This window comes from Callithrix jacchus, chromosome 6 (assembly GCF_049354715.1).
Source record: "Callithrix jacchus isolate 240 chromosome 6, calJac240_pri, whole genome shotgun sequence".
Classification (NCBI taxonomy): domain Eukaryota; kingdom Metazoa; phylum Chordata; class Mammalia; order Primates; family Cebidae; genus Callithrix; species Callithrix jacchus.
Genome location: NC_133507.1, coordinates 18,451,196 through 18,472,313, shown reverse-complemented (window position 1 = coordinate 18,472,313; position 21,118 = coordinate 18,451,196). Strand labels below are relative to the sequence as shown.

The window sequence follows — 21,118 nt, the reverse complement described above, 5'->3', positions numbered from 1 at the left end:
ACCATGCCTGACTAATTTTTGTATTTTTTGTAGAGATGAGGTTCTGCCACATTGCTCAGGCTGGTCTCAAACTCCTGAGTTCAAGGCATCTGCCCACCTCAGCCTCCCGAAATGTTGGGATTATAGGCATGAACACCATGCCTGACCAAGAATGATTCTTTTTTTATTTTCAGTAAAAATTCTTAAAAGCATGATTCTTTAGGCTTGATGGTCTATAGTGACCTAAAAATTTTCTTCTGTGTAAAAAAACAGCATTAAAACAAAATAAAACAAAAACCAGAAATGGTTTACTGCTAGAAGAAGAGAAAAATCAAGAAAAAGCTATCTTATATTCAAACTTCTAGGTCAGAAACAATTGTATTAATAGGAATAAATGAAAAACTTACACAAAAGGATAAGAAAGTAAGTATCCATCAAACTGGATCTATGTTTCAATATTACCCTAATCTCTGTCATACATCCTCTGTCAAACTAACACATACTCAAATTTCCTTGTCCACCAAATTCCCAGGCAAACGCCAAGCCCTACTTGGATTATTTAAACAAAATTAGGGAGTGGTTGCCAAAATAGTGTCTCACCTTAAAAGTTTCCAACAGGATATTAGCTCCGAGCTTACACGCATGCTGGTTTGGCATTTTAGAAAGACCCAGGCTGGTTTCAATAGCTTTTCCATCAAGAACCTTCTTTGGCCCATATGAATCCATTAAAAGGAAACCAAGTTCTACCAGGCCCTGAGTAACATGGTCCCAACTATGAACACTGCAAGAAAACAAAGCTTAGTTAAAAAAGAAAAACTTAGTAAGATAGCTTACCTTTACACTCACTGTCCTATTACGCACTTCCCAAACCTGACCTGGGTAACTAACATACTCTGCACATAAACGTTTTCTTTTCACACACCATCTGACAGGATTCTGAATTCCTAAATGTACCATAATGGGAACAGCAGGCAAGTGGTCTCCAGTGACAGACAGAATACTGGGAAAATCTGAAAGCTAGAGAACATTCAAAAACATACAAAAGAAACTAGAATCTTTCAATATGGTAACGCTTAGATATTCCCATTCAAGATTTCATATGAGAAGTTCATTGCTGCCTCTTCTGTTACCCATCAGCAGTAACAACACTTATGTATAGGCTTACAAATGAGCTTGCCTCCATAGGCAGAGATTCTCCAGGATAGAGGTCATAGCATTGTCATATTTTTACCCATATTGCTTAGCACAAGGGTGGCTTATAAAAGAAACTCAGTACATATTCATAGCATAAATGGATGAGTGATCTGGTGTCAACAGCATGAGCTAAAACTACAAATAATCTTCTGTAAAAGAGTAGAATAATTGGTGACTTTATACCACTTAATGTTATATACCCCACGGTGGAAATAATATGCATATAACCTTTATCTATTATATCTATCTGTTAAATTGCAACAAATTATAATACAGCACTACAGAATGAAGTAGATAGTTATGGATAAATTATAACACTTTAACAGAGTTAACAATATTCATACTCTAGAGAGCCAAAAATTCAATTACATAAAATGGAGAATGCATTATTTAAAGGTTCATTAACTGACTGGGGCAAGCATGTGCAACTAACCAGTCAATTATTTCAAAGGTTCTAACAAGGCAATCCAAATCTCTCCCTGCTGAGGTTCGGTCCTACCTGGTGGCAAGTCCCCACTTCAGGCTAATTATACATGGAAATGCTTTCAAGTCCTGTGACAGTTGAGACTTACAGAAGATGGGCAGCTTTCCAGGAATTTCCTGGTTAGTTAGTATTGTTTCTTTAGCCCAAATTGAAGAGACTGGGTTGGGAAAATACTGAAGACACAACTATGAACCTCAGGAAAAAGAATAACCAAATATAAAGATAAAAAGCTTTAAGGCCTATCAATGGGTAAAACATTCAAACAATAAACTCTAATTTCACATTTGTCCTACTGCAAAGCTCATATAAATTCAATCTATTAATAAATAAGAATTCCAGGCCTAGAAGAGACCTACTGTAAATCATGCATAAATTATGAAACTTTAAGATATATTTAATGTACAAAGAAAACATGACATAGTAAAGACTATTACAACAGCTAATGTATATCCTGAAATTAAAATAAAAACCAGGATAGTTACTGATGTTTTTCAAGTGGTTTTAAATGAATTTGTCTAAACTGGCTAAACAATAATCAAATTCCAACCAAAAGCTCCAAATTTCAACAAAGCAAATAAAACTCTTAGTGGTTTTTTTTTTTGGACAATCTCGTTCTGTCTCCCACGCTAGAGTGAAGTGGTGTGATCTCGGCTCCCTGCAACCTCCACCTCCCAAGTTCAACCAATTCTCCTGCCTCAGCCTCCTGAGTAGCTGGGACTGCAGGTGCCCACCATATGCCCAGCTGATTTTTGTATTTTCAGTATAGACAGGGTTTCACCATATTGGCCAAGCTGGTCTTGAACTCCTGACCTTGTGATCTACCGCACCCGGCCTAACTCTTAATGTTTTTTTACTCACTGTAAAAAGAGGCCATGAGCTAGATGCAGTGGCATGCACCTATAGTCCCAGTTACTTGAGAGGCTGAGGCAGGAGGATCAGTTGAGCCCAGAAGATCAAATCCAGACTGAGCAACATAGTGAAAACTTCCTACGTCTTCAAAAAAAAAAAAAAAAAAAAAAAAACAAGAAAGGCCAAGCCAGGAAGAGGGGTGTATGCCTATAGTCCAAGCTACTGAGGTGGGAGGATCACCTGAGGCTGCAGGTTCGAGGCTTTACCATGCTATGATAGAGTCTGTGAATAGTCATTGCACTCCAGTGCAACATAGTGAGACTCCGTTTCCTTTAAAAAAGAAACGGCCAGAACCCGTGGCTCAAGCCTATTATCCCAGCACTTTGGGAAGCCAAGACAGGTGGATTACTCGAGCTTAGATTCAAGACCAGCCTGGGCAACATGGCGAATCTCTGTCTCTACAAAAAAAGCAAAAATTACCTCAGCATGGTGGAGTATGCCTGTAGCTACTTGAGAGGCTGAGGTGGGAGGATTGCTAGAGGCTGGGAGGTCAAGGGTGCAGTGAGCCAAGATTATGGCACTACAACTCCAGCCTGGGTGACAGAATCAGACCCTGTCTCAAAAAAAAAAAAAAAAATGGAAAATAGAGAATTATAACATCATGGAATAAACAAAAGCACCTAGTTTTGTATGCTTGCTGCCAAGGTGGCCAAGAAATCAGGTCCTGAGATTCAAGGATATTTCCATGGGGAAAAAGTATGTTCTACCAATTTTAAGAAATTAAACCTTGATGTGTGAAGTCAACAGGCTTCCCTCATAGGCTGGAAGTACGGTGCCACATTAAACACCTTATGAAACAAAACTTTTGAGATATGATTTACCAACGTACCTATTCTTCACCACCTCCAAGATCATGGTTGAAACACAGGCTCTATGAGGAACTAGATTCTGAAGAAATTTTGAGCCTTGGAGGAGCTGAAGATCCTTAAAGCTCTTAACAACCGAAGTCTTTAAAAAATCAAGCACCTTAGGAGTAGTTGGAAAAAAAAAAGAAATAATTAAATGAAGCAAATATTACAGCTCATGCTATCAACTTTAACTCTATAACTGTTTCTTTGAGCTGCCACGCACATATATCCCCATGACAACTATTTTAACTAGATGAAGATGTTACAAAAATTATGATGCTTAGTGGGAACTTAAAGGAGTGGAAGACAAGCCTTACTTAAGCAAAAGGGGGGGAAAAAGGCTAAAAATCAACACAAATATAACCCACAACCTGGAACACATATAAGAAAAAAGGGTCAGTTTCATCCTTGCAACTAACCTATTCCTTTTTTTTTGAGATGGAGTTAGGCTGCTGTTACCCAGACTGGAGTGCAATGGCGCGATCTCGGCTCACCACAACCTCCGCCTCCTGGATTCAGGCAATTCTCCTGCCTCAGCCTCCCGAGTAGCTGGGACTACAGGCATGCACCACCATGCCCAGCTAATTTTTGTATTTTTAGTAGAAACGGGGTTCCACCTCATTGACCAGGATGGTCTCAATCTCTTGACCTCGTGATCCACCCTTCTTGGCCTCCCAAAGTGCTGGGATTATAGATGTCAGCCACCGCGCCTGGCGCAACTAACCTATTCTTGATATGCAGCTCAACTTTCCCTTCCTCCAACTTGGGCTGGGTGATAGCCTTCCACTTCTATTCCTACCTCACCACCTCACTTATCACACAATAGGAAATGGAATAAATCAAAAACCTGTAGAAGTCTTCCATCAGTCCCCAGAGAACAGCAGGGACACACAAGTCTTTTTTTTTTTTTTTTTTTTTTGAGATGGAGTTTCGCTCTTGTTATCCAGGCTGGAGTGCAATGGCGTGATCTCAGCTCACCACAACCTCCGCCTCCTGGGTTCAGGCAATTCTCCTGCCTCAGCCTCCTGAGCAGCTGGGATTACAGGCACGCGCCACCATGCCCAGCTAATTTTTTGTATTTTTAGTAGAGACGGGGTTTCACCATGTTGACCAGGATGGTCTCGATCTCTCGACCTCGTGATCCACCCGCCTCAGCCTCCCAAAGTGCTGGGATTACAGGCTTGAGCCACCGCGCCCGGCCGACACACATGTCTTATAGCAGCTTTACTGCTGGCAGAAAGGGGGCAAAATTGTTTAGGAAAGGATAACAACAAAAACAGACTTCTGTGCTTTTTTATTTTACCAACTACAGAAGGAAACAAAATGGCATTAAAAAAAGTACCTGTTCCTGAAATCTTTGTATTCTTGTCACAGAGAGAAGAAGAGCAATGCTGAAAGGACTTAAGTTATTACTGGAATCTCCTTGCTGTCCTGCCTAAAAGAGAGCAACCAAAGGAAGGCATTACTTACATTTTCTTTTCTTTTTCTTTTTTAAAGACAGGGTCTCACTCTGTTATCTAGGCTGGTATGCAGTGATGCAATCACAGCTCACTGCCGCCTTGATTTCCCAGGCTCAAGAGATCCTCCTGGCTTGACCTTCCAAGTAGCTGGGACTACACCATGCCTGGCTAATTTTTAAATTTTTGGAGAGATGAAGTCTCACTATGCTGCCCAGGTAAGTCTCAAACTCCTGGCCTCAAGTGATCCTCCCACCTTGGTCTCCCGAAGTGCTGGGATTACAGGTATGAACCACCACACCTGGTCCCATTACTTACATCTTAAAAATATAACAGCTTATTTAACAGTAAGTCCCTTGATGAGTGTCATGGCTCATGCCTGTATTCCCACCACTTTGGGAGACTGAAGTAGGTGGATCACTTGAGGTCAGGAGTTGAAGACCAGCCTGTACAACATGGTGAAACCCCGTCTCTACTAAAAATATAAAAATTAGCTGCGAGTGGTGGCAGATGCCTGTAATCCCAGCAACTGGAGATTGAGGCAGAAGAATCACTTGAATCTGGGAGCAAAGATTGCAGTGAGCTGAGATTGCACCAGTGCACAAAAAAAAAAAAAAAAGTCCCTATGACTCAAGGGACATAAAAACAAAATTTTTAATAGTAATACAAAATAAAAATAGGTCCTTAAATGGATTAGAAATCTAAATTTAAGAGTAAAAATTATAATACTTTTAGAAGAAAACATACAGAAAAATTTCAAGAACATGGATTAGGTAAAGATTTTTTAGCTATAATACCAAAAGAAAAGCATACTTTGTATAACAAAAATTGATAAACTGGACCTCACCAAAATTCAAAACTTTTCTGCTTTAAAAGATACCATTAAGAAAATAAAAAGACAAGTCACAGACTAGGAAAAAAAATTTGCTAATTTTATACCTGATAACGTGTCACCATTCATAACAAAGTTATTGAAAAAATAAAAAAGAATTTGTCAGTAAAATATACAAAGAATTTTAATTGAGAAGACAAACAATACACTCAAAAAATGGCCAAAAGATTTGAATAGACAGTTCACCAAAGACGGTATTAGAACAGTTAATGAGCACATGAAAAGATGCTCAATTATCGTCAGTCATTAAGAAAATGCAAAGTTAAACCTCAATGAGGTACTGTTTTATACCCATTAGAATGGATATAATAAAAAAGACAAACAATAATAAATATTGGCTAGGAGACAGAAATAGGAGCCTCACATAGTAATAGTGGGAATGTAAAATGATACTGCTTTGGAAAACAGGCAGTTTCCTAAAAATATAAACATAAATTTCTCAGGCTGGACAGGGTCTTATGCCCGTAATCCCACCACTTTGGGAGGCTAACTCAGGTGGATCACCTGAGGTTAGGAGTTTGAGACAAACCTGGCCAACATGGTGAAAGCCTGTCTCTACTAAAAACACAAGAATTAGCTGTGCATGGTGGCGGGCACTTGTAATCCCAGCTACTCAGGAGGCTGAGGCAGGAGAATCACTTGAATCCAAGGGGCGGAGGCTGCAATGAGCTAAGATCGTGCCACTGCAGTCCAGCCTGGGCGACATGAGCAAAAAACTGTCTCAAAAAAAAAAAAAAAAATTCTCATATAGGCCAGCAGTTCCACTCCTGGGTATATGTTCAAGAGAAATAAAACATTAAGTCCACACAAAGACTTGCATGTGAATGTCAGTGGCAGCATTACTCATAATAGCCAAACAGTAGAAAAAATTCACATGTCCACCAGCTGTAGACTGCTAAACAAAACTGATATATATATCCACACAATGGAATACTATTCAACAATAAAAAGAAACAAACCCGACATGGTAGCTCACACCTGTAATCACAGCTAGTCAGGAGGCTGAGGCAGGAGGATCAGTTGAGGCCAGGAGTTTGAGAACAGCCTGGACAAAAAAGTGAGACCTCAGTCTCTTAAAAAATTGTTTAAAAATGAGCCAGGCATGATGGTGTGTGCCTATGGTCCTAGCCAGTCAGCAATCTAGAGTGGGAGATCACTTGAGGCCAGGAGTTTGAGGGTACAATAAGCCATGATCATGATATTGCATTCCAGCCTAGGTGACAGAGTGAGGCCATGTGTCCTAAAGCAAACAAAACAAAAATAAACACAAATGAAATACCGATAAATGCTACCGATAAATGCCTGAAAACATCACACTAAATGAAAGAAGACATACACAAAAGACCACATATCACATAATTCCATTTATACAAAATACCTAGAAGGTAAATCCATAGGGATACAAAGTAGATTAGTGGTTACCTGCAGGTGGGAGTGGCAATGCAGATTATATGGGTGTAAAAGACCTCACACGGTGATAAAAATGTTCTAAAATTGGATTACGGTGACAGTTAGAAACTAGGTAAACTTATGAAAAAAATCACTGGCTTGCATACTTAGAATGGAAGAATTTTATGCTATGTCAATTGTGCCTCAAAAAGTTTAAAAAATACATCTTCAAGGCCTAGAAAAAAATGATAATAAAGCAAAAAAACATGTAAAATCAAACATGAATCAAACAGAAAACAAACAAAAACAAAGAACAGAGTGGCTCAAAATATATAAAGCTGATGAAAAGGCAAATAATATAGTTACTATGAACCTGAATAAAAAAAAAGGAGTGAACAGATACAGAGAAGATAAAGAAGCTTTAAAGCCTACTCACAGATTATAGTGTTTAAATATCCTTTCCTACAAAAGGGACCCAGGGCTTTTAAGAGACATGGCTGGCAACAGGATGGGGCAAGGAAAGTACTCTGGTGAGCCTTGGGCAGATCGTGCCACAGCTCACAGACTAATGGGGTCACATCGAAAGGACACATAAGCTGACCTGAAGGATCAAACTGGACAAATTTGGGTAATTTTGTGCTCAAAACAAATAATGACAGTAGTGAATAATGAGTACATTGAATTTAAAAAGGTTCATGAGTGCATAATGATATTCAAAACAACAGGGAAAGGAGAGGCTCTTTTTACAGAAGAATGCCAGCTAATAATGTAGAAAAAAAGATGCAATTAGAATTTTTTAATTAAAATTGGAATTCCTTGGGAACAGATTGTGAGGACAAAAAGGAAAAAAAATGAAATATAAAATTCAAATTCCTGATATAATTACTGATTTAGGCCAAGAATCATCAACTGATGGGAAAACGAAAACCATCTGTGAAATACTGTTAGGAAAAGGATTTTTTTTTTTTTTTTTTTTGAGATGGAGTCCTGTTCTGTCACCAGGCTGGAGTGCAGTGGTGCAATCTCGGCTCACTGCAACCTCTGCCTCCTGGGTTCAAGCGATTCTTCCACGTCAGTCTCCCGACTAGCTGGGACCACAGGCGTGTGCCACCACACCCAGCTAATTTTTTTTTTGTATTTTTAGTAGAGACTGGGTTTCACCATGTTGGCCAGGATGATCTCAATCTCCTGACCTAGTGATCCGCCCACCTCAGCCTCCCAAAGTGCTGAGATTATAAGCGTGAGCCACCATGCCTGTCCAGGAAAAGGGTTTTTAATACCATCTCTAACTATGATCCTATAGAATTCTTTCTAATACAAAGGTATATATATAAATACACATATACATACTGACAGATGACAAAAGCCAATGGTCATTTTCTTAAAAGCAAATGATTTAGCATCACAAATAGTAAGATAGCTAATACTATGTTCGTTCTGATGTAATGCATTGAACTGTGGCTGGCAAACTATATACAGCCTGTTGGTCAAATCCAACCCATCACCTGTTTTTATACAACCCATTAGCTAAGACTGGTTTTTATGGTTTTAAATAATTGGGGGGAAAAAAATCAAAGGAAGGTGGGTTCAGTGGCTCACACCTGTAATCTCAGCACTTTGGAAGGCCAAGGCAGGCAGATCACTTGAGGCCAGGAGTTCAAGACCAGCCTGGCCAACATGGCAAAACCCTGCCTCTACTAAAAATATGAAAATTAGCCAGGTGTGGTGGCATGTGCTTGTAGCCCCAGCTACTAGGGAGGTTGAGGCATGACAATCACTTGAACCCAGGAGGTGGAAGTTGCAGTGAGACAAGATTGGGCCATGGCACTCTAGCTTGGGTGAGAGTAAGACTCTGTCCAAAAAAAAAAAAAATCAAAAGAATAATAATATTCCAGAATATAAAAACTGAATAAAATTCAAATCTCAGTGTCCACAAATAATAACAGCCACACTCATTAATACATTTTGTCTATGGCTGCCTTCTTGCTGCAGTGGGAGAGCTGAGTAGTTGTGATAGAACCTGTGTGGCCTGCAAAGGGTATTAGTATCTGGCCCTTGCAAGAAAATGTAAACAACATCATTTACGAAGTATTCTTGCCAAAAATGTTTAACTTGAACCCAACAGTGAGGAAACAATCAGATCAATCCCAAAATATGGGACATTACACAAGACAAGTGGGCTGATGCTCAAAAAAATCAGTCCAAAACTAGAAAGTAATAATAACCAAAGGCAATGCATGAAGCCTGATGAGAGCCTGGAGGAGGGGGAAAAAAAAACACAGCTGTAAAAGACATTTTAGAAAGAACTGTGAAAATGTGAATAGGGAATATAAATTAAATAATATTATGGAACTACCGTTAATTTTCCTAGATGTGATGACAGTATTACAATAATATGTCCTTATTCTTAGCATGCTGAAATATCCAGGCATTGAAGTGTTAGGGTTTCTGCATCTTACTGTTAAATGTTCACAAAAAGAATAATGTATGTATGAGGAAAATAGTAAGATAAGGTTAAATGTGGCAAAGTGTCTAATAATTGGTGAATCTAAGTGAAGGGAGCATAGGTGTTCTTCATGCTATATAGTGTTTTATCTCTTCTGAGTTAGAATTTCCAAACTAAAAAGTTGGAGGAACAAATGTATCTGTATACTACTTTTCATTAATATAGTTCAAAACACTTCTGAGTTTTATTTTACTACTTTACAAATATTTCATGATGAATGACTTAGCATCACACAACTCCACATATATGACCAGAAGTAAGCAACATCCTAATTCATAAATGGGAAAGCAGAGGTCATCATTGAAGGTCACATAAGACAGTGACACATCATCTATTTAGGATTAGATTTTGAGTTTCCTGCTGAGTAGTTCTCAGTTTTGTTTTTTTTGTTTTGTTTTGTTTCCATTTTGCATTAGAACATTTAAGCGTTTTTTAAATGGAACTTTCTGGTTTGCTTAAGAAACCAGAGTTTCTTAACTTAAAAAAAAAAAAAGCGAGTGTGGTAACATCATATATTTTCCACTTTTAAAGTAAAAAAAAAGAGATCCTCTACACCCAGGGTCATTTTACAGTATTTGTTTCCTGTCATTAACTGGCATAAAAGTGACTTAAGTTCAAACATTTTCATTCAAAACAAACCCAGATCACCTTACAAGTTTGTTGCTACCTTTAACTGTTTCAGGAGTTCTCTGCCTAGTTCATAGTCCAATTTGATGGCAAACACAATGTGTAGAATAATGGTACCTTCCACATGACGAAGTTCACCTGATGGCACAGTAACAACATCCAATAGCCTAAAAGATTCAACAGAAAGGTATGAGCTATAAGGTGCGGTGCCTCATGCCTATAATCCCAGCACTTTGGGAGGCTGAGGCGGGCGGATCACTTGATCCCAGGAGTTCAAGACCAGCCTCTACTAAAAATACAAAAAAGTCAGCCCGGTGTGGTGGCACACCTGTAGCCCTAGATACTTGGGAGGCTGAGGTGGGAGGACTGCTTCAGGCCGGAAGGTGGAGGTTGCAGTGAGCCAAGATTGCACCACTGCACTCCAGCCTAGGCAACAGTGCAAACGAAACAACAAAAAAACGTATGAGCTATAGTTTTTGAGTAAGAGACAAGTGCAGGTGACATGATGAATAAGTAGACCAACTCAAGCTAAACTCATATAATCACTGCAGGCAGGTGTTAACTAGAAACTTTACTGCCCCATTCTCTGCTCCTGTATGTATGTATGTATGTATGTATGTATGTATGTATGTATGTATGTATATCTATCTATCTATCTATCTATCTATCTATCTATCTATCTATCTATCTAATCTATCTATCTATCGATCTATCTATCTGAGACAGGGTCTCACTCTCATGATCATAGCTCACAGCAGCCTCAACCTTCCAGGCTCAAATGATCCTCCCACTGCAGCCTCCCGAGTAGCTGGAACAATAGGCATGGGCCACCATGCCCAGCTAATTTTTCTATTTTTTGGTAGAGATGGAGTCTCACTATATAGCCCAGCTGGTCTCGAACTCCTGGCCTCAAGTGATTCTCCTGCTTCAGCCTCCCAAAATGTTGGTATTAAAGGCAGGATTCACTATGCTCAGACTCTGCTCCTTTTTACAACAAGATTTCATAAAAGAAATGTCTACAGTCATCATTTTTCTGTTTCTGTTTCACAATCTCTTCCCAGGACAATCCAATTCAATCAGGCTTCTATCCTCTTTCTGCCTTCACCCCCACAATAACATCTGATTATTCCTGCAAGAGTCACATATGACTTCAAGTTGCCAAAAACCAATAAAGTCCCACCTTAATTAGCATCTCAGATCTAACACAATTAACCACTTCTTTCTTAAAACATTTTCTTCTTTCAGTTTCCAGGGCATCATAACTGGCCTCTTCTCAATTTTTTTTTTCTTTTTTTAAAGACAGAGTTTCACTCCCATTGCCCAGGCTGGAGTGCAATGGTGCAATCTTAGCTCACTGCAACCTCTGCCTCCTGAACTCAAGTGATTCTCCTGCCTCAGCCTCCTGAGTAGTTGGGACTACAGGTGTGTGCCACTGCTCCTGGCTATTTTTTGTATTTTTTTGTAGAGATGGAGTTTTACCATGTTGCCCAGGCTGATCTTGAACTATTGAGCTCAAGCAATCTGCCCACCTGGGCCTCCCGAAGTACTTGACCTTAAAATGGTGGAATGCCTCTGAGCTCAGTCTTTGGTTTCTTTTTCTTCACGCTTTCCCTCGATAATCCCATCCAGTCTCTTGGCTTTAGTCCCTTCCAGTCTTATCCCCAGTTAAGACTTCTCCCTACAACTCCAGCTACTCAGGAGGCTGTGGTGGGAGGATCATTTGAGCCTGGAAGGTTGAGGTTGCTGTGAGCTATGATCATTAAGATACCTGCTTAATATCTCCTTATGGGACCCTAATACATATCGCAAACCTAATGTGGTCAAAAGTGAGCTAATTTTTAAAAATGAGCTAATTATTTTCTCCAAAATCTGATTCTCTGTCAGCTTATTCTAATTTAGTATCTAAGACCACCTTCTATGCTGGATATGGCAGCTCGCTCCTGTAATTCCAGCACTTTGGGAGGCTGAGGCAGGAAGATTGCCTGAAGCTAGGAGTTCAAGAGCAGCCTGGGCAACAAAGTGAGACCCTGTCTCTAGAAAAAAAAATGTTAAATTAGCCAGACTTGGGCCAGGTGGAATGGCTCATGCCTGTAATCCCAGCACTTGGGAGGCCTAAGGGGGCAGATCATTTGAGGTCAGGAGTTCGAGACTAGCCTGGCCAACATGGTGAAACCCCATCTCTACTAAAAATACAAAAATTAGCCAGGCATGGTGGCACGCACCTGTAATCCCAGCTACTAGGAAGTCTGAGGCAGGAGGATCACTTGAACCTGGGAGGCAGAGTTTGCAGTGACCTGAGATCATGCCACTACACTCTAGCCTGGGCAACAGAGTGAGATTTCATCTCAAATTAAAAAAAAAAAAATTAGCCAGGCATGGTGGTGGGTGCCCGTAATTCCAGCTCTTTGGGAGGCTGAGGCAGGAGAAGAACTTGAACTTGAGAGGCAGAGGTTGCAGTGAGGTAAGATTACACCACTGTACTCCAGCCTGGGCAACAGAGAGACTTCATCTCAAAAAAATAAATTAGCCAGGCTTGGTTTCACGTGCTTATAGTCCCAGCTACTTGGGAAGCTCAGGCTGTAGGATCACTTGAGCCCAGGAATTGGAGGCTGCAGTGAGATATGATGGTGCCACTGCACCCTAAATGAGCAAGACACCCACCTTTAATCAACTGCTCAAGCCAAACTAAATTCTGTCTCTTGATGTCCATACCCATAAAATAAAGGCAAAATAAGGTTGTAAGGTTTAAAGTGCTTAGAACAGCACCTTACACAGAAAACACTCTACAAATGTTTGCTTAAAAAACAAAAATCCAGCTGGGCATGGTGATTCATGCCTGTAATCCCAGCACTTTGGGAGACCAAGGCAGGCGGATCACAAGGTCAAGAGATCAAGACCATCCTGGCCAACCCTGTCTCTACTAAAAAAATACCAAAAGAATTAGCTGGGCGTGGTGGCATACTCCTGTAATCCCAGCTACTTGGGAGGCTGAGACAGGAGAATTGCTTGAACCTAGGAGGCAGAGATTGCAGTGAGCCAAGATCACACCACCACACTACTGCTTGGGTGGCAGTACAAGACTCTGCCTCTAAAAAATAAATAAATAAATAAGCCGGGCATGGTGGCACATGCCTGCAATCCCAGGTACTCAGGAGGCTGAGGCAGGAGAATTGCTTGAAACCAGGAGGCGGAGACTGCAGTGAGCTGAGATCATACCATTGCACTCCTGCCTGGGCAACAGAGAGACTCATCTCAAAAAAAGAAAAAGAAAAGAAAAAAAAAGAAATCCTTGGCCAGGCACAGGTATCTGTAATCCCAGCACCCTGAGAGACCAAGGTGGGTGGATCACTTGAGGCCAGGGTTTGAGACCAGACTGGCCAACACTACTACTAAAATTACAAAAATTAGCTGGGCATAGTGGTGTGCACCTGTAGTACCAGATACTCAGGAGGCTAAGGCAGGAGAATCACTTAAACCTGGGAGCTGGAGGATGCAGTGAGCTAAGATCATGCCACTGCATTCCGGCCTGGGTGACAGAGCAATACTCTGTCAAAAACGAAAACCCCCAAATTGCCTTTCTCAGACATGCCACACTTCTGCCTTTGTACTGTTTCCCTACCTGAGTATGTTCTCTGATCTATGTATTACAGATCTTATCATTCAGGCTTCAGTTAAAATAGCACATCTGAGAGAGGTTTTCCCTGACCCAATCTAAAGTAGCTGTACTGTCACTGTTAGATCATCCATTTGAATTACCTGCATAGCACTTTTCACTATAATGTTTCTTATTATTTACTTTCTGTTCTCTTCTCATTAAAATTTAAGCTCTATAAGAGCAAGGACACTGACCGGTTTAGCACTGTAGTCGCAAGTTCCTGGCAGAGAGCTGACACTTAATAAACAGGTTTTAAACTTGCAGCTTATAGGACAATTATTGCTATTTTCCTGGAAAGATGAAAATGAAAGGGCTGAGGAGGTCATGTTATTTTCTTTACTACTGAGAAGCTAGGAGAAGTTTAGAAAAGTTTTGTGCTGAGATGAAGGTGGGGGGGGAAAGAGAAGAAAATGAAGTAGCTAAAATACACAATGAGAAGATGAATCTGTAAAAATGATCTTCATTTCGACACTGTATTACTTACTCATCACCACTCTGATCCTCATTGTGCTGCTTATCTACTGCATTGAAGAAGGCTGTGATTCCTTCCAAAACACTTTTTCTGCCTCCCTGAAAACAATACAAAATTGATAAGGTCTATTAAGAGCAAAATAACCAAGTTGAATTCAAAGTACTATTCAGCTTAAAGAATTCTCCAGTAAAATTTAAATAATCTGTGACCTAGAGTCAAACTAAGAATGTGTGGAACACTTCCACGTTGAAAACAAGATTTGAAATATCTCTTACTGTAAGAATATATGGGGCCGATAGTCTAACCTTTCTGAAGTATTTATCCCTTTTACCACCACAAAGAAAATGTGGCAATACAAGAGATAATGTATGTTTTCCTTGGATGAAAAGCACGATCTTTTTACCACTCTCCATGAAATGAAAGCATCTATATTCTGCTATGCTTGTTCTGCTATGTAAGCAAGGGTATGAGTAAGTTCAATGGTCATAACTGGTCATACCATCAGAACTAAGGAGAAACAATTTTCCATTTGTACCTTTGAGGAGAGAACCAGAAGCTGATAGACCAAAGGTGGTATTTCTTGAAGATTCATCTTGGAGAACATGCTCAACGCTTTTTCCACCACAAATTCCACCTCTTCTGCACTCAGAGGGACATCCCTGTAGATCAAAGATTCTAAAGGCTATAGACAGAGTCTAACTGCCTTGCTTTCAGAAATTCAATTCAGGGCTTTACAGTGGTTAAAATTCCATTAAACATATTTTAAGAAATAAAACTTGGGAGCAGAGAAACATAATAGATTATTATAACTGTCCCTTTTGATTTTTCTCTAGTGAAGAACCTTTAAGGGAACCAATAACCTTACCTAAGCAAAGACATCTTAGAAAAAAAAATCATAAGGCCGGGCGCGGTGGCTCAAGCCTGTAATCCCAGCACTTTGGGAGGCTGAGGCTGGTGGATCACGAGGTCAAGAGATCAAGACCATCCTGGTCAACATGGTGAAACCCCGTCTCTACTAAAAATACAAAAAATTAGCTGAGCATGGTGGCGCGTGCCTGTAATCTCAGCTACTCACGAGGCTGAGGCAGGAGAACTGCCTGAATCCAGGAGGCGGAGGTTGCGGTGAGCCGAGATCGCACCATTGCACTCCAGCCTGGGTAACAAGAGCGAACCTCCGTCTCAAAAAAAAAAAGAAAAAAAATCATAAAGTTATACGTTTTAAATAAATAAGTAAAGCCAAAAAGGAGGCAGGAGTGGGGAGGGAATCTGAAACAGAAAACATAAATAGTAATATTGTTGCAAGCAGGAGAGCATGATGTTTAAGTCTGCTATGGTTTAATTTCTAGCCAGTAAGTCCACAAAGCAGGAAATACAAAGAAAAGGGAAATATGATGCTTACTTGAACATGGAGGTGAGTTGGATTACGTACTGCTGATCCCACCTGGGTGAAGAAAATGACAAGGAAAGCTGATTTCATTTCAACTTTTTTAGATATAGCTTTGTAAAATTAATGAGGACAAAAAAAAAAACAGGGTCATTTCAAGTTTACTTTTGTAATATTGAGAAACAAGATCAAAGAAATACCATTTAAAACAATAAAACAGGACGGGCGCAGTGGCTCAAGCCTGTAATCCTAGCACTTTGGGAGGCTGAGGCGGGTGGATCACGAGGTCAAGAGATCGAGACCATCCTAGTCAACATGGTGAAATCCCGTCTCTACTAAAAATACAAAAAATTAGCTGGGCATGGTGGCGTGTGCCTGTAATCCCAGCAACTCAGGAGGCTTAGGCAGGAGAATTGCTTGAACCCAGAAGGCGGAGGTTGTGGTGAGCCGAGATCGTGCCATTGCATTCTAGTCTGGGTAACAACAGCAAAACTCCGTCTCAAAAACAAAAAAAAAAACAACAACAATGAAACAGCAGATGTTAGCCTATCCAACTCACAAAATCAAAATTCTGATAATACCCAATGTTGGTAAGATTGTGGAAAACAAACACTCTTCAGGTACTGTTTTAGGGAATGTATGACAAGCTGGCAGTACTTATCAACTTTAAAAATGTGCATCATCACATATCTACCCAATTTACTGTTTGAAATATATGCCATATAAATGCTTCTAAAAGGTCATCTAGATATATAAATATGTTCAGGCCAGGTACAGTGGCTTATGCCTATATTTCCAACACTTTGGGAGGCCAAGGTAGGAAGATCACTTGAGGTCAGGAGTTCAAGACCAGCCTGGGAAATAAAGCAAGATTCTCATCTCTACTTAAAATAAATTTTAAAAAAAATACATTCATTGCAACACTCTTTGCAATAGCAAAAAAAAACTGGAAACAAACAAATGATCCAATAATTGTAGATTAGCCAAATAACAGATTACTACAAACCATTAAAAAGAACGATGTAGAGTTGTATATGCTGACATGGACAGTTGTATTAAATAAAAAACGCAAGGTATATTACAACCTGTATTGAATAAACTTGTGTAATTAAAAACAAATATATTGATAAATACATGCTTAAAATGATTTACGTGAGGGATCTTATGTAAGGAACCATAAATGCAATGATCTCTAGTTTAGATAATCTTGGGTATTTCCTTTTGTTCTTTTTAACAAACCCACATACAATCACAGTATTATATAACATAGTAATCTCTTTATTTTGTTAGTTATATGGTAAGAATTTTTCATCTTTAATGTATACGTTTCACTTTTTTTGTTTTTTTTTTTGAGACAAAGTCCTGCTCGTTGCCCAGGCTAGAGTGCAACAGCTGGAGTGCAATGGCGCGATCTCTGCTCACCTCAACCTCCGCCTCCTGGGTTCAAGTGATTCTCCTGCCTCAGCCTCCGGAATAGCTGAGATTACAGGCGCATGCCACCATGCCCAGCTAATTTTTAGTAGAGATGGGGTTTCACCATGTTGGCCAGGTCTCAAACTCCTGACCTCGTGATTCACCCGCCTCGGCCTGCCAAAGAGCTGGGACTACAGATGTGAACCACCACGCCGGCCTACATTTCACTTTTAATAGGTATAAATGTCATGGAGTGGCTCTACCTTAACCTACATAGTTTACATGTGTCTATTACTGTGTGCTTATATTGGTCACAAGTTTCTGCGTTGAACATGTTCATAGTGAGGATTTTCCTGTATGTGCAGGTCATTCTTTATCGCAGATTCCCAGAAATACAAATTACTGGTTAAAGGATGTATCACTTGTATAGTCTACTCTCAAAAAACCAAACAAAAAAAAAAGCAGAAAAGATGCAGTAGCAAGGTGACTTCCCCAGCCTTCACGATCTTAAGACTCCAATAATGCTTAGACTGCAGCATTAAACACACTAAATTGCTGTACTAAGATACACAGTCAAGCAAATAAAACTATATGAACAGAATTAGAGGACAGAATATAGTAAATCATCTCTTTCTTACTAATTCATTGCAGACTAAATAGTTTTATAGTGTCATATTAAAAAATAATAATAAAGAAGGACTTAAAATCTTCACAGACATAAATTCCTGAAAAAAAGTGTTTTTTGGGGCCATTTGTATTCCTAAGAAAGTTCTACATATTAATGAGACTCACCTGCCAGAACACAAGGTGTTAATCAACTGCTTCTTAGATTCTTCCCCACTCAGTACACCTAGAAATGCAAAATAGACCGAGCAATAAATTTGATTATATAAATAGAGAAAAAGCCACTAAAATTGGAAGAAAATTACCTTTTCCATTAGCCAGATTTTCCTTTTTGGTTGCCAGGGCAGTGAGAATGATAGGCAGTAACTCCAAAGATTTTCCATTCACTAGGCTGCCTTCTCTGACAGCACTAATAAACTCATTGGCTATTTCAACCAATAACGGTGCTGGAAAATGGTGAGCCTAGAAGTTCACGGGAGAAAGGAAATCTCAAGCAGAAATCCAATGTTTGATATCTCTTTCTTTCGCTGAAATACATGAATTGACTGAGATCCACCAGAACTGGTCCCGTAAAGGATTTATGGAATCATTCTGTTCTGTCTGGTACGTAGCTCTAATTGTGAAGAGCTTCAAATATTTGAATCCTCTGTCGGTTCCCTAATGTTTTTAGATATGCCAACTCTTCAAAGAGAGGTATGTCCATGGTACCAGAAATGCAATATATACATCTAGACTGATTATAACCCATTCATCTGCCTTTTTTTGAGACAGGGTCTCACTCTGCTTCCCAGGCTGGAGTGTAGTGGCACAATCTCGGCTCACTGCAACCTCTGCCACTTGGCTCAGGCAATCCTCCTGCCTCAGCCTCCCAAGTAGCTGTGACCACAGATATGCACCACCAACCTGGCTAATCTGTTTCTTTCATATTTTTGGTAGAGATGTGGTTTCCATGTTGCTCAGGCTGATCTCAAACTCCTGAGCACAAGTGATCCACCCACTTCAGCCTTGAAAAGTGCTGGGATTACAGATGTGAGCCACTGTGCCCGGCCTGCCCTTTTTTTTTTTTTTGCAACAGCTCTTACTCATAAATAGGAACTATGCTAGGTTGGGCACTTAAGTTTTCCCTCCCTTAATAAATTACAAACCCCCAAAAATCTACCCCCAAATATAAGTTTTAGTTTGCCATCTTACCTCCAGCATCAGCAATCCTATGATTTCAGATGCTGTTTCTTTCTGCAAGTCCCCTGATTCCACCAACTGGATACAGTAAGTGTATATCTTATGTCTCCTAAGTGTTCCAGCTTCCTCAGAGCAGGGGGAACCTGATTGTTTTAAACAGGGGGTATAGAAACAAGGGAAGAAGTCTTACAAGATTGACAAGTAAATAAGAAAATGTAAATGGATTAAACACTAATCTAAAAGCAAAGATGGGCAGAATTTTTTTTTTTTTTTTTTTCAGATGGAGTGCAGTGGCACAATCTCGGCTCACTCCAACCTCTAACTCCTGGGTTCAAGAGATTCTCCTGCCTCAGCCTCCTGAGTAGCTGGAATTACAGGCGCCCACCACCATATCCAGCTAATCAATTCTTGTATTTTCAGTAGAGATAGAGTTTCGCCATGTTAGCCAGGCTGGTCTCGAACTCCTGACCTCAGATGATTTGCCGCCCCAGCCTCCCAAGGTGTGGAATTACAGGCGTGAGCCACCACACCCCGCCAGAATTTTTTTAAAATCCTACTACATGTTGTTGAAGGACCACAGGAAATTTTACCCCAAAATATGGCTCCCTAATACAAGTATTCTGAATTAAAAAACCTTAGAGTTCAACAAGCCCTGGAAGAGATGTTCCCTTCTCTATATAAAGATAGGACTGACCCACCAAGGAGAACAATTATTCTGCTTTCCTCCCTGTCATCTCATCAGCCATTATTTGAAAGAAAAATGTACCACACATGAACAGACACTTTTCCAAGATAATGACTATCCCCAACGATCATTTAAATTCCAAAGAGAACTATTTACACGTTAATTTCTGTCCTGACCCAGTCAATCTTCCTAGTCACCATTTATTGCTCCTCAACAGAATTCCTCCTCTCCCTCTCCTATAACCTATTTTGCCAGGATACAAGTCCTCATTCTTTTTATAACTTTAAGATGGTATACGAGCTTCTGGGCCCCATTGAGACAGTGGGCAGTCACACTGCAATTCTCCCGATGCACACAGGGAAATAAATGTGTATGCCTTTTCTCTTACTAACCTGCCCTCTGTGAGTTGATTTTTCCGTGCATCTCTGGGGTGCCAAGGGCCTTGCCCACCAGTGTCTACCAGAGACACAATTTAAATTCAAAGACACAAATAAGTGAAAGATAAAAGGATGTAAAAAGATAATGCCATGTAAACAGTAACCAAAGAACACGTGAATGGCTATACTAATATCAGAAAAAGCAAACTGTGAACACCAAGAGTTCAAGACCAGCCTGAGCAACATAGTGAGACCCCCATCTCTACAAAAATAAAAATAAAAAAATTAGCCAGACATGGTGGTGCATGCCTTAACTCCTAGCTACCTGGGGGGCTGAAGTGGGAGAATTGCTTGAGCCCCAGAGTTCAAGGTTACAGTGAGCAGATTGCACCACTGCACTCCAGTCTGAGGGACAGAGCAAGACTCTGTCTTTAAAAGAAAAAAAAAAAAAAGACTAAAATTATTATTAAGACAAAGAAGGTAGGATATTTTACAATGATAAAAAGATTAATCCTTCATTAGGACATAATAATTATAAACATATATGCACTCAAAAGAGCTCCAAAATACACTAAAACACTGACAGAATTGAAGGAAAAAACAGACAATTCAACAATAATCATTAGAAACTTCCATGTCTCACTTTTAATCATGAATACAACAGACAGAAGATCAACAACTTCCATTGTTGTTCTCGAAAACTTGAACACACTAGACCTAAAAGACATCTGTAGAACACTCCACCCAACAGCAGCAGAATACTCAGGTGCATATGGAACATTCTCCAGGATAAACCACCTATTAGGCTTTAAAACAATTCTTGATAAATTTAAAAGGACTGTAATCATACCATATATATTCTATTACTGCAGCGAAATGAAAGTAGAAACCAATAACAAAAGGAAATCTGGGAGATTCACAAACGTGGAAATTAAGACAATCTTAACCAACCAATGGATCAAATAACTACAGGGAAATCAGAAGATACCTTGAGATGACCAAAAGCAAAAAACCCAACATGCCAAATGTTACCAGATGCAGCTA

General features: G+C 39.8%; 1 protein-coding gene across 15 annotated transcripts in view; it reads right to left on the bottom strand.

Annotated features, from left to right (window-relative positions):
- Nucleotides 1–21,118, bottom strand: part of FANCI (FA complementation group I) — a 119,645-nt gene that overhangs the window by 35,240 nt on the left and 63,287 nt on the right. For 14 of the 15 annotated variants that reach the window (XR_013536642.1, XR_013536644.1, XR_013536646.1 and 11 more), the window contains 10 exons: nucleotides 19,025–19,155; nucleotides 18,139–18,295; nucleotides 18,002–18,059; nucleotides 15,812–15,853; nucleotides 14,948–15,071; nucleotides 14,425–14,510; nucleotides 10,326–10,452; nucleotides 4,757–4,849; nucleotides 3,396–3,532; nucleotides 580–760 (listed from right to left, as the gene is read on the bottom strand). Coding sequence is in view for 3 of the 15 variants with exons in the window: in XM_035303768.3 (XP_035159659.3) it covers nucleotides 580–760; nucleotides 3,396–3,532; nucleotides 4,757–4,849; nucleotides 10,326–10,452; nucleotides 14,425–14,510; nucleotides 14,948–15,071; nucleotides 15,812–15,853; nucleotides 18,002–18,059; nucleotides 18,139–18,295; nucleotides 19,025–19,155 (1,136 nt within the window). In the remaining 12 variants the exon portion in view is untranslated. The remainder of the gene's footprint in view (nucleotides 1–579; nucleotides 761–3,395; nucleotides 3,533–4,756; nucleotides 4,850–10,325; nucleotides 10,453–14,424; nucleotides 14,511–14,947; nucleotides 15,072–15,811; nucleotides 15,854–18,001; nucleotides 18,060–18,138; nucleotides 18,296–19,024; nucleotides 19,156–21,118) is intronic. The other variant, XR_013536651.1, reaches the window with a different exon arrangement.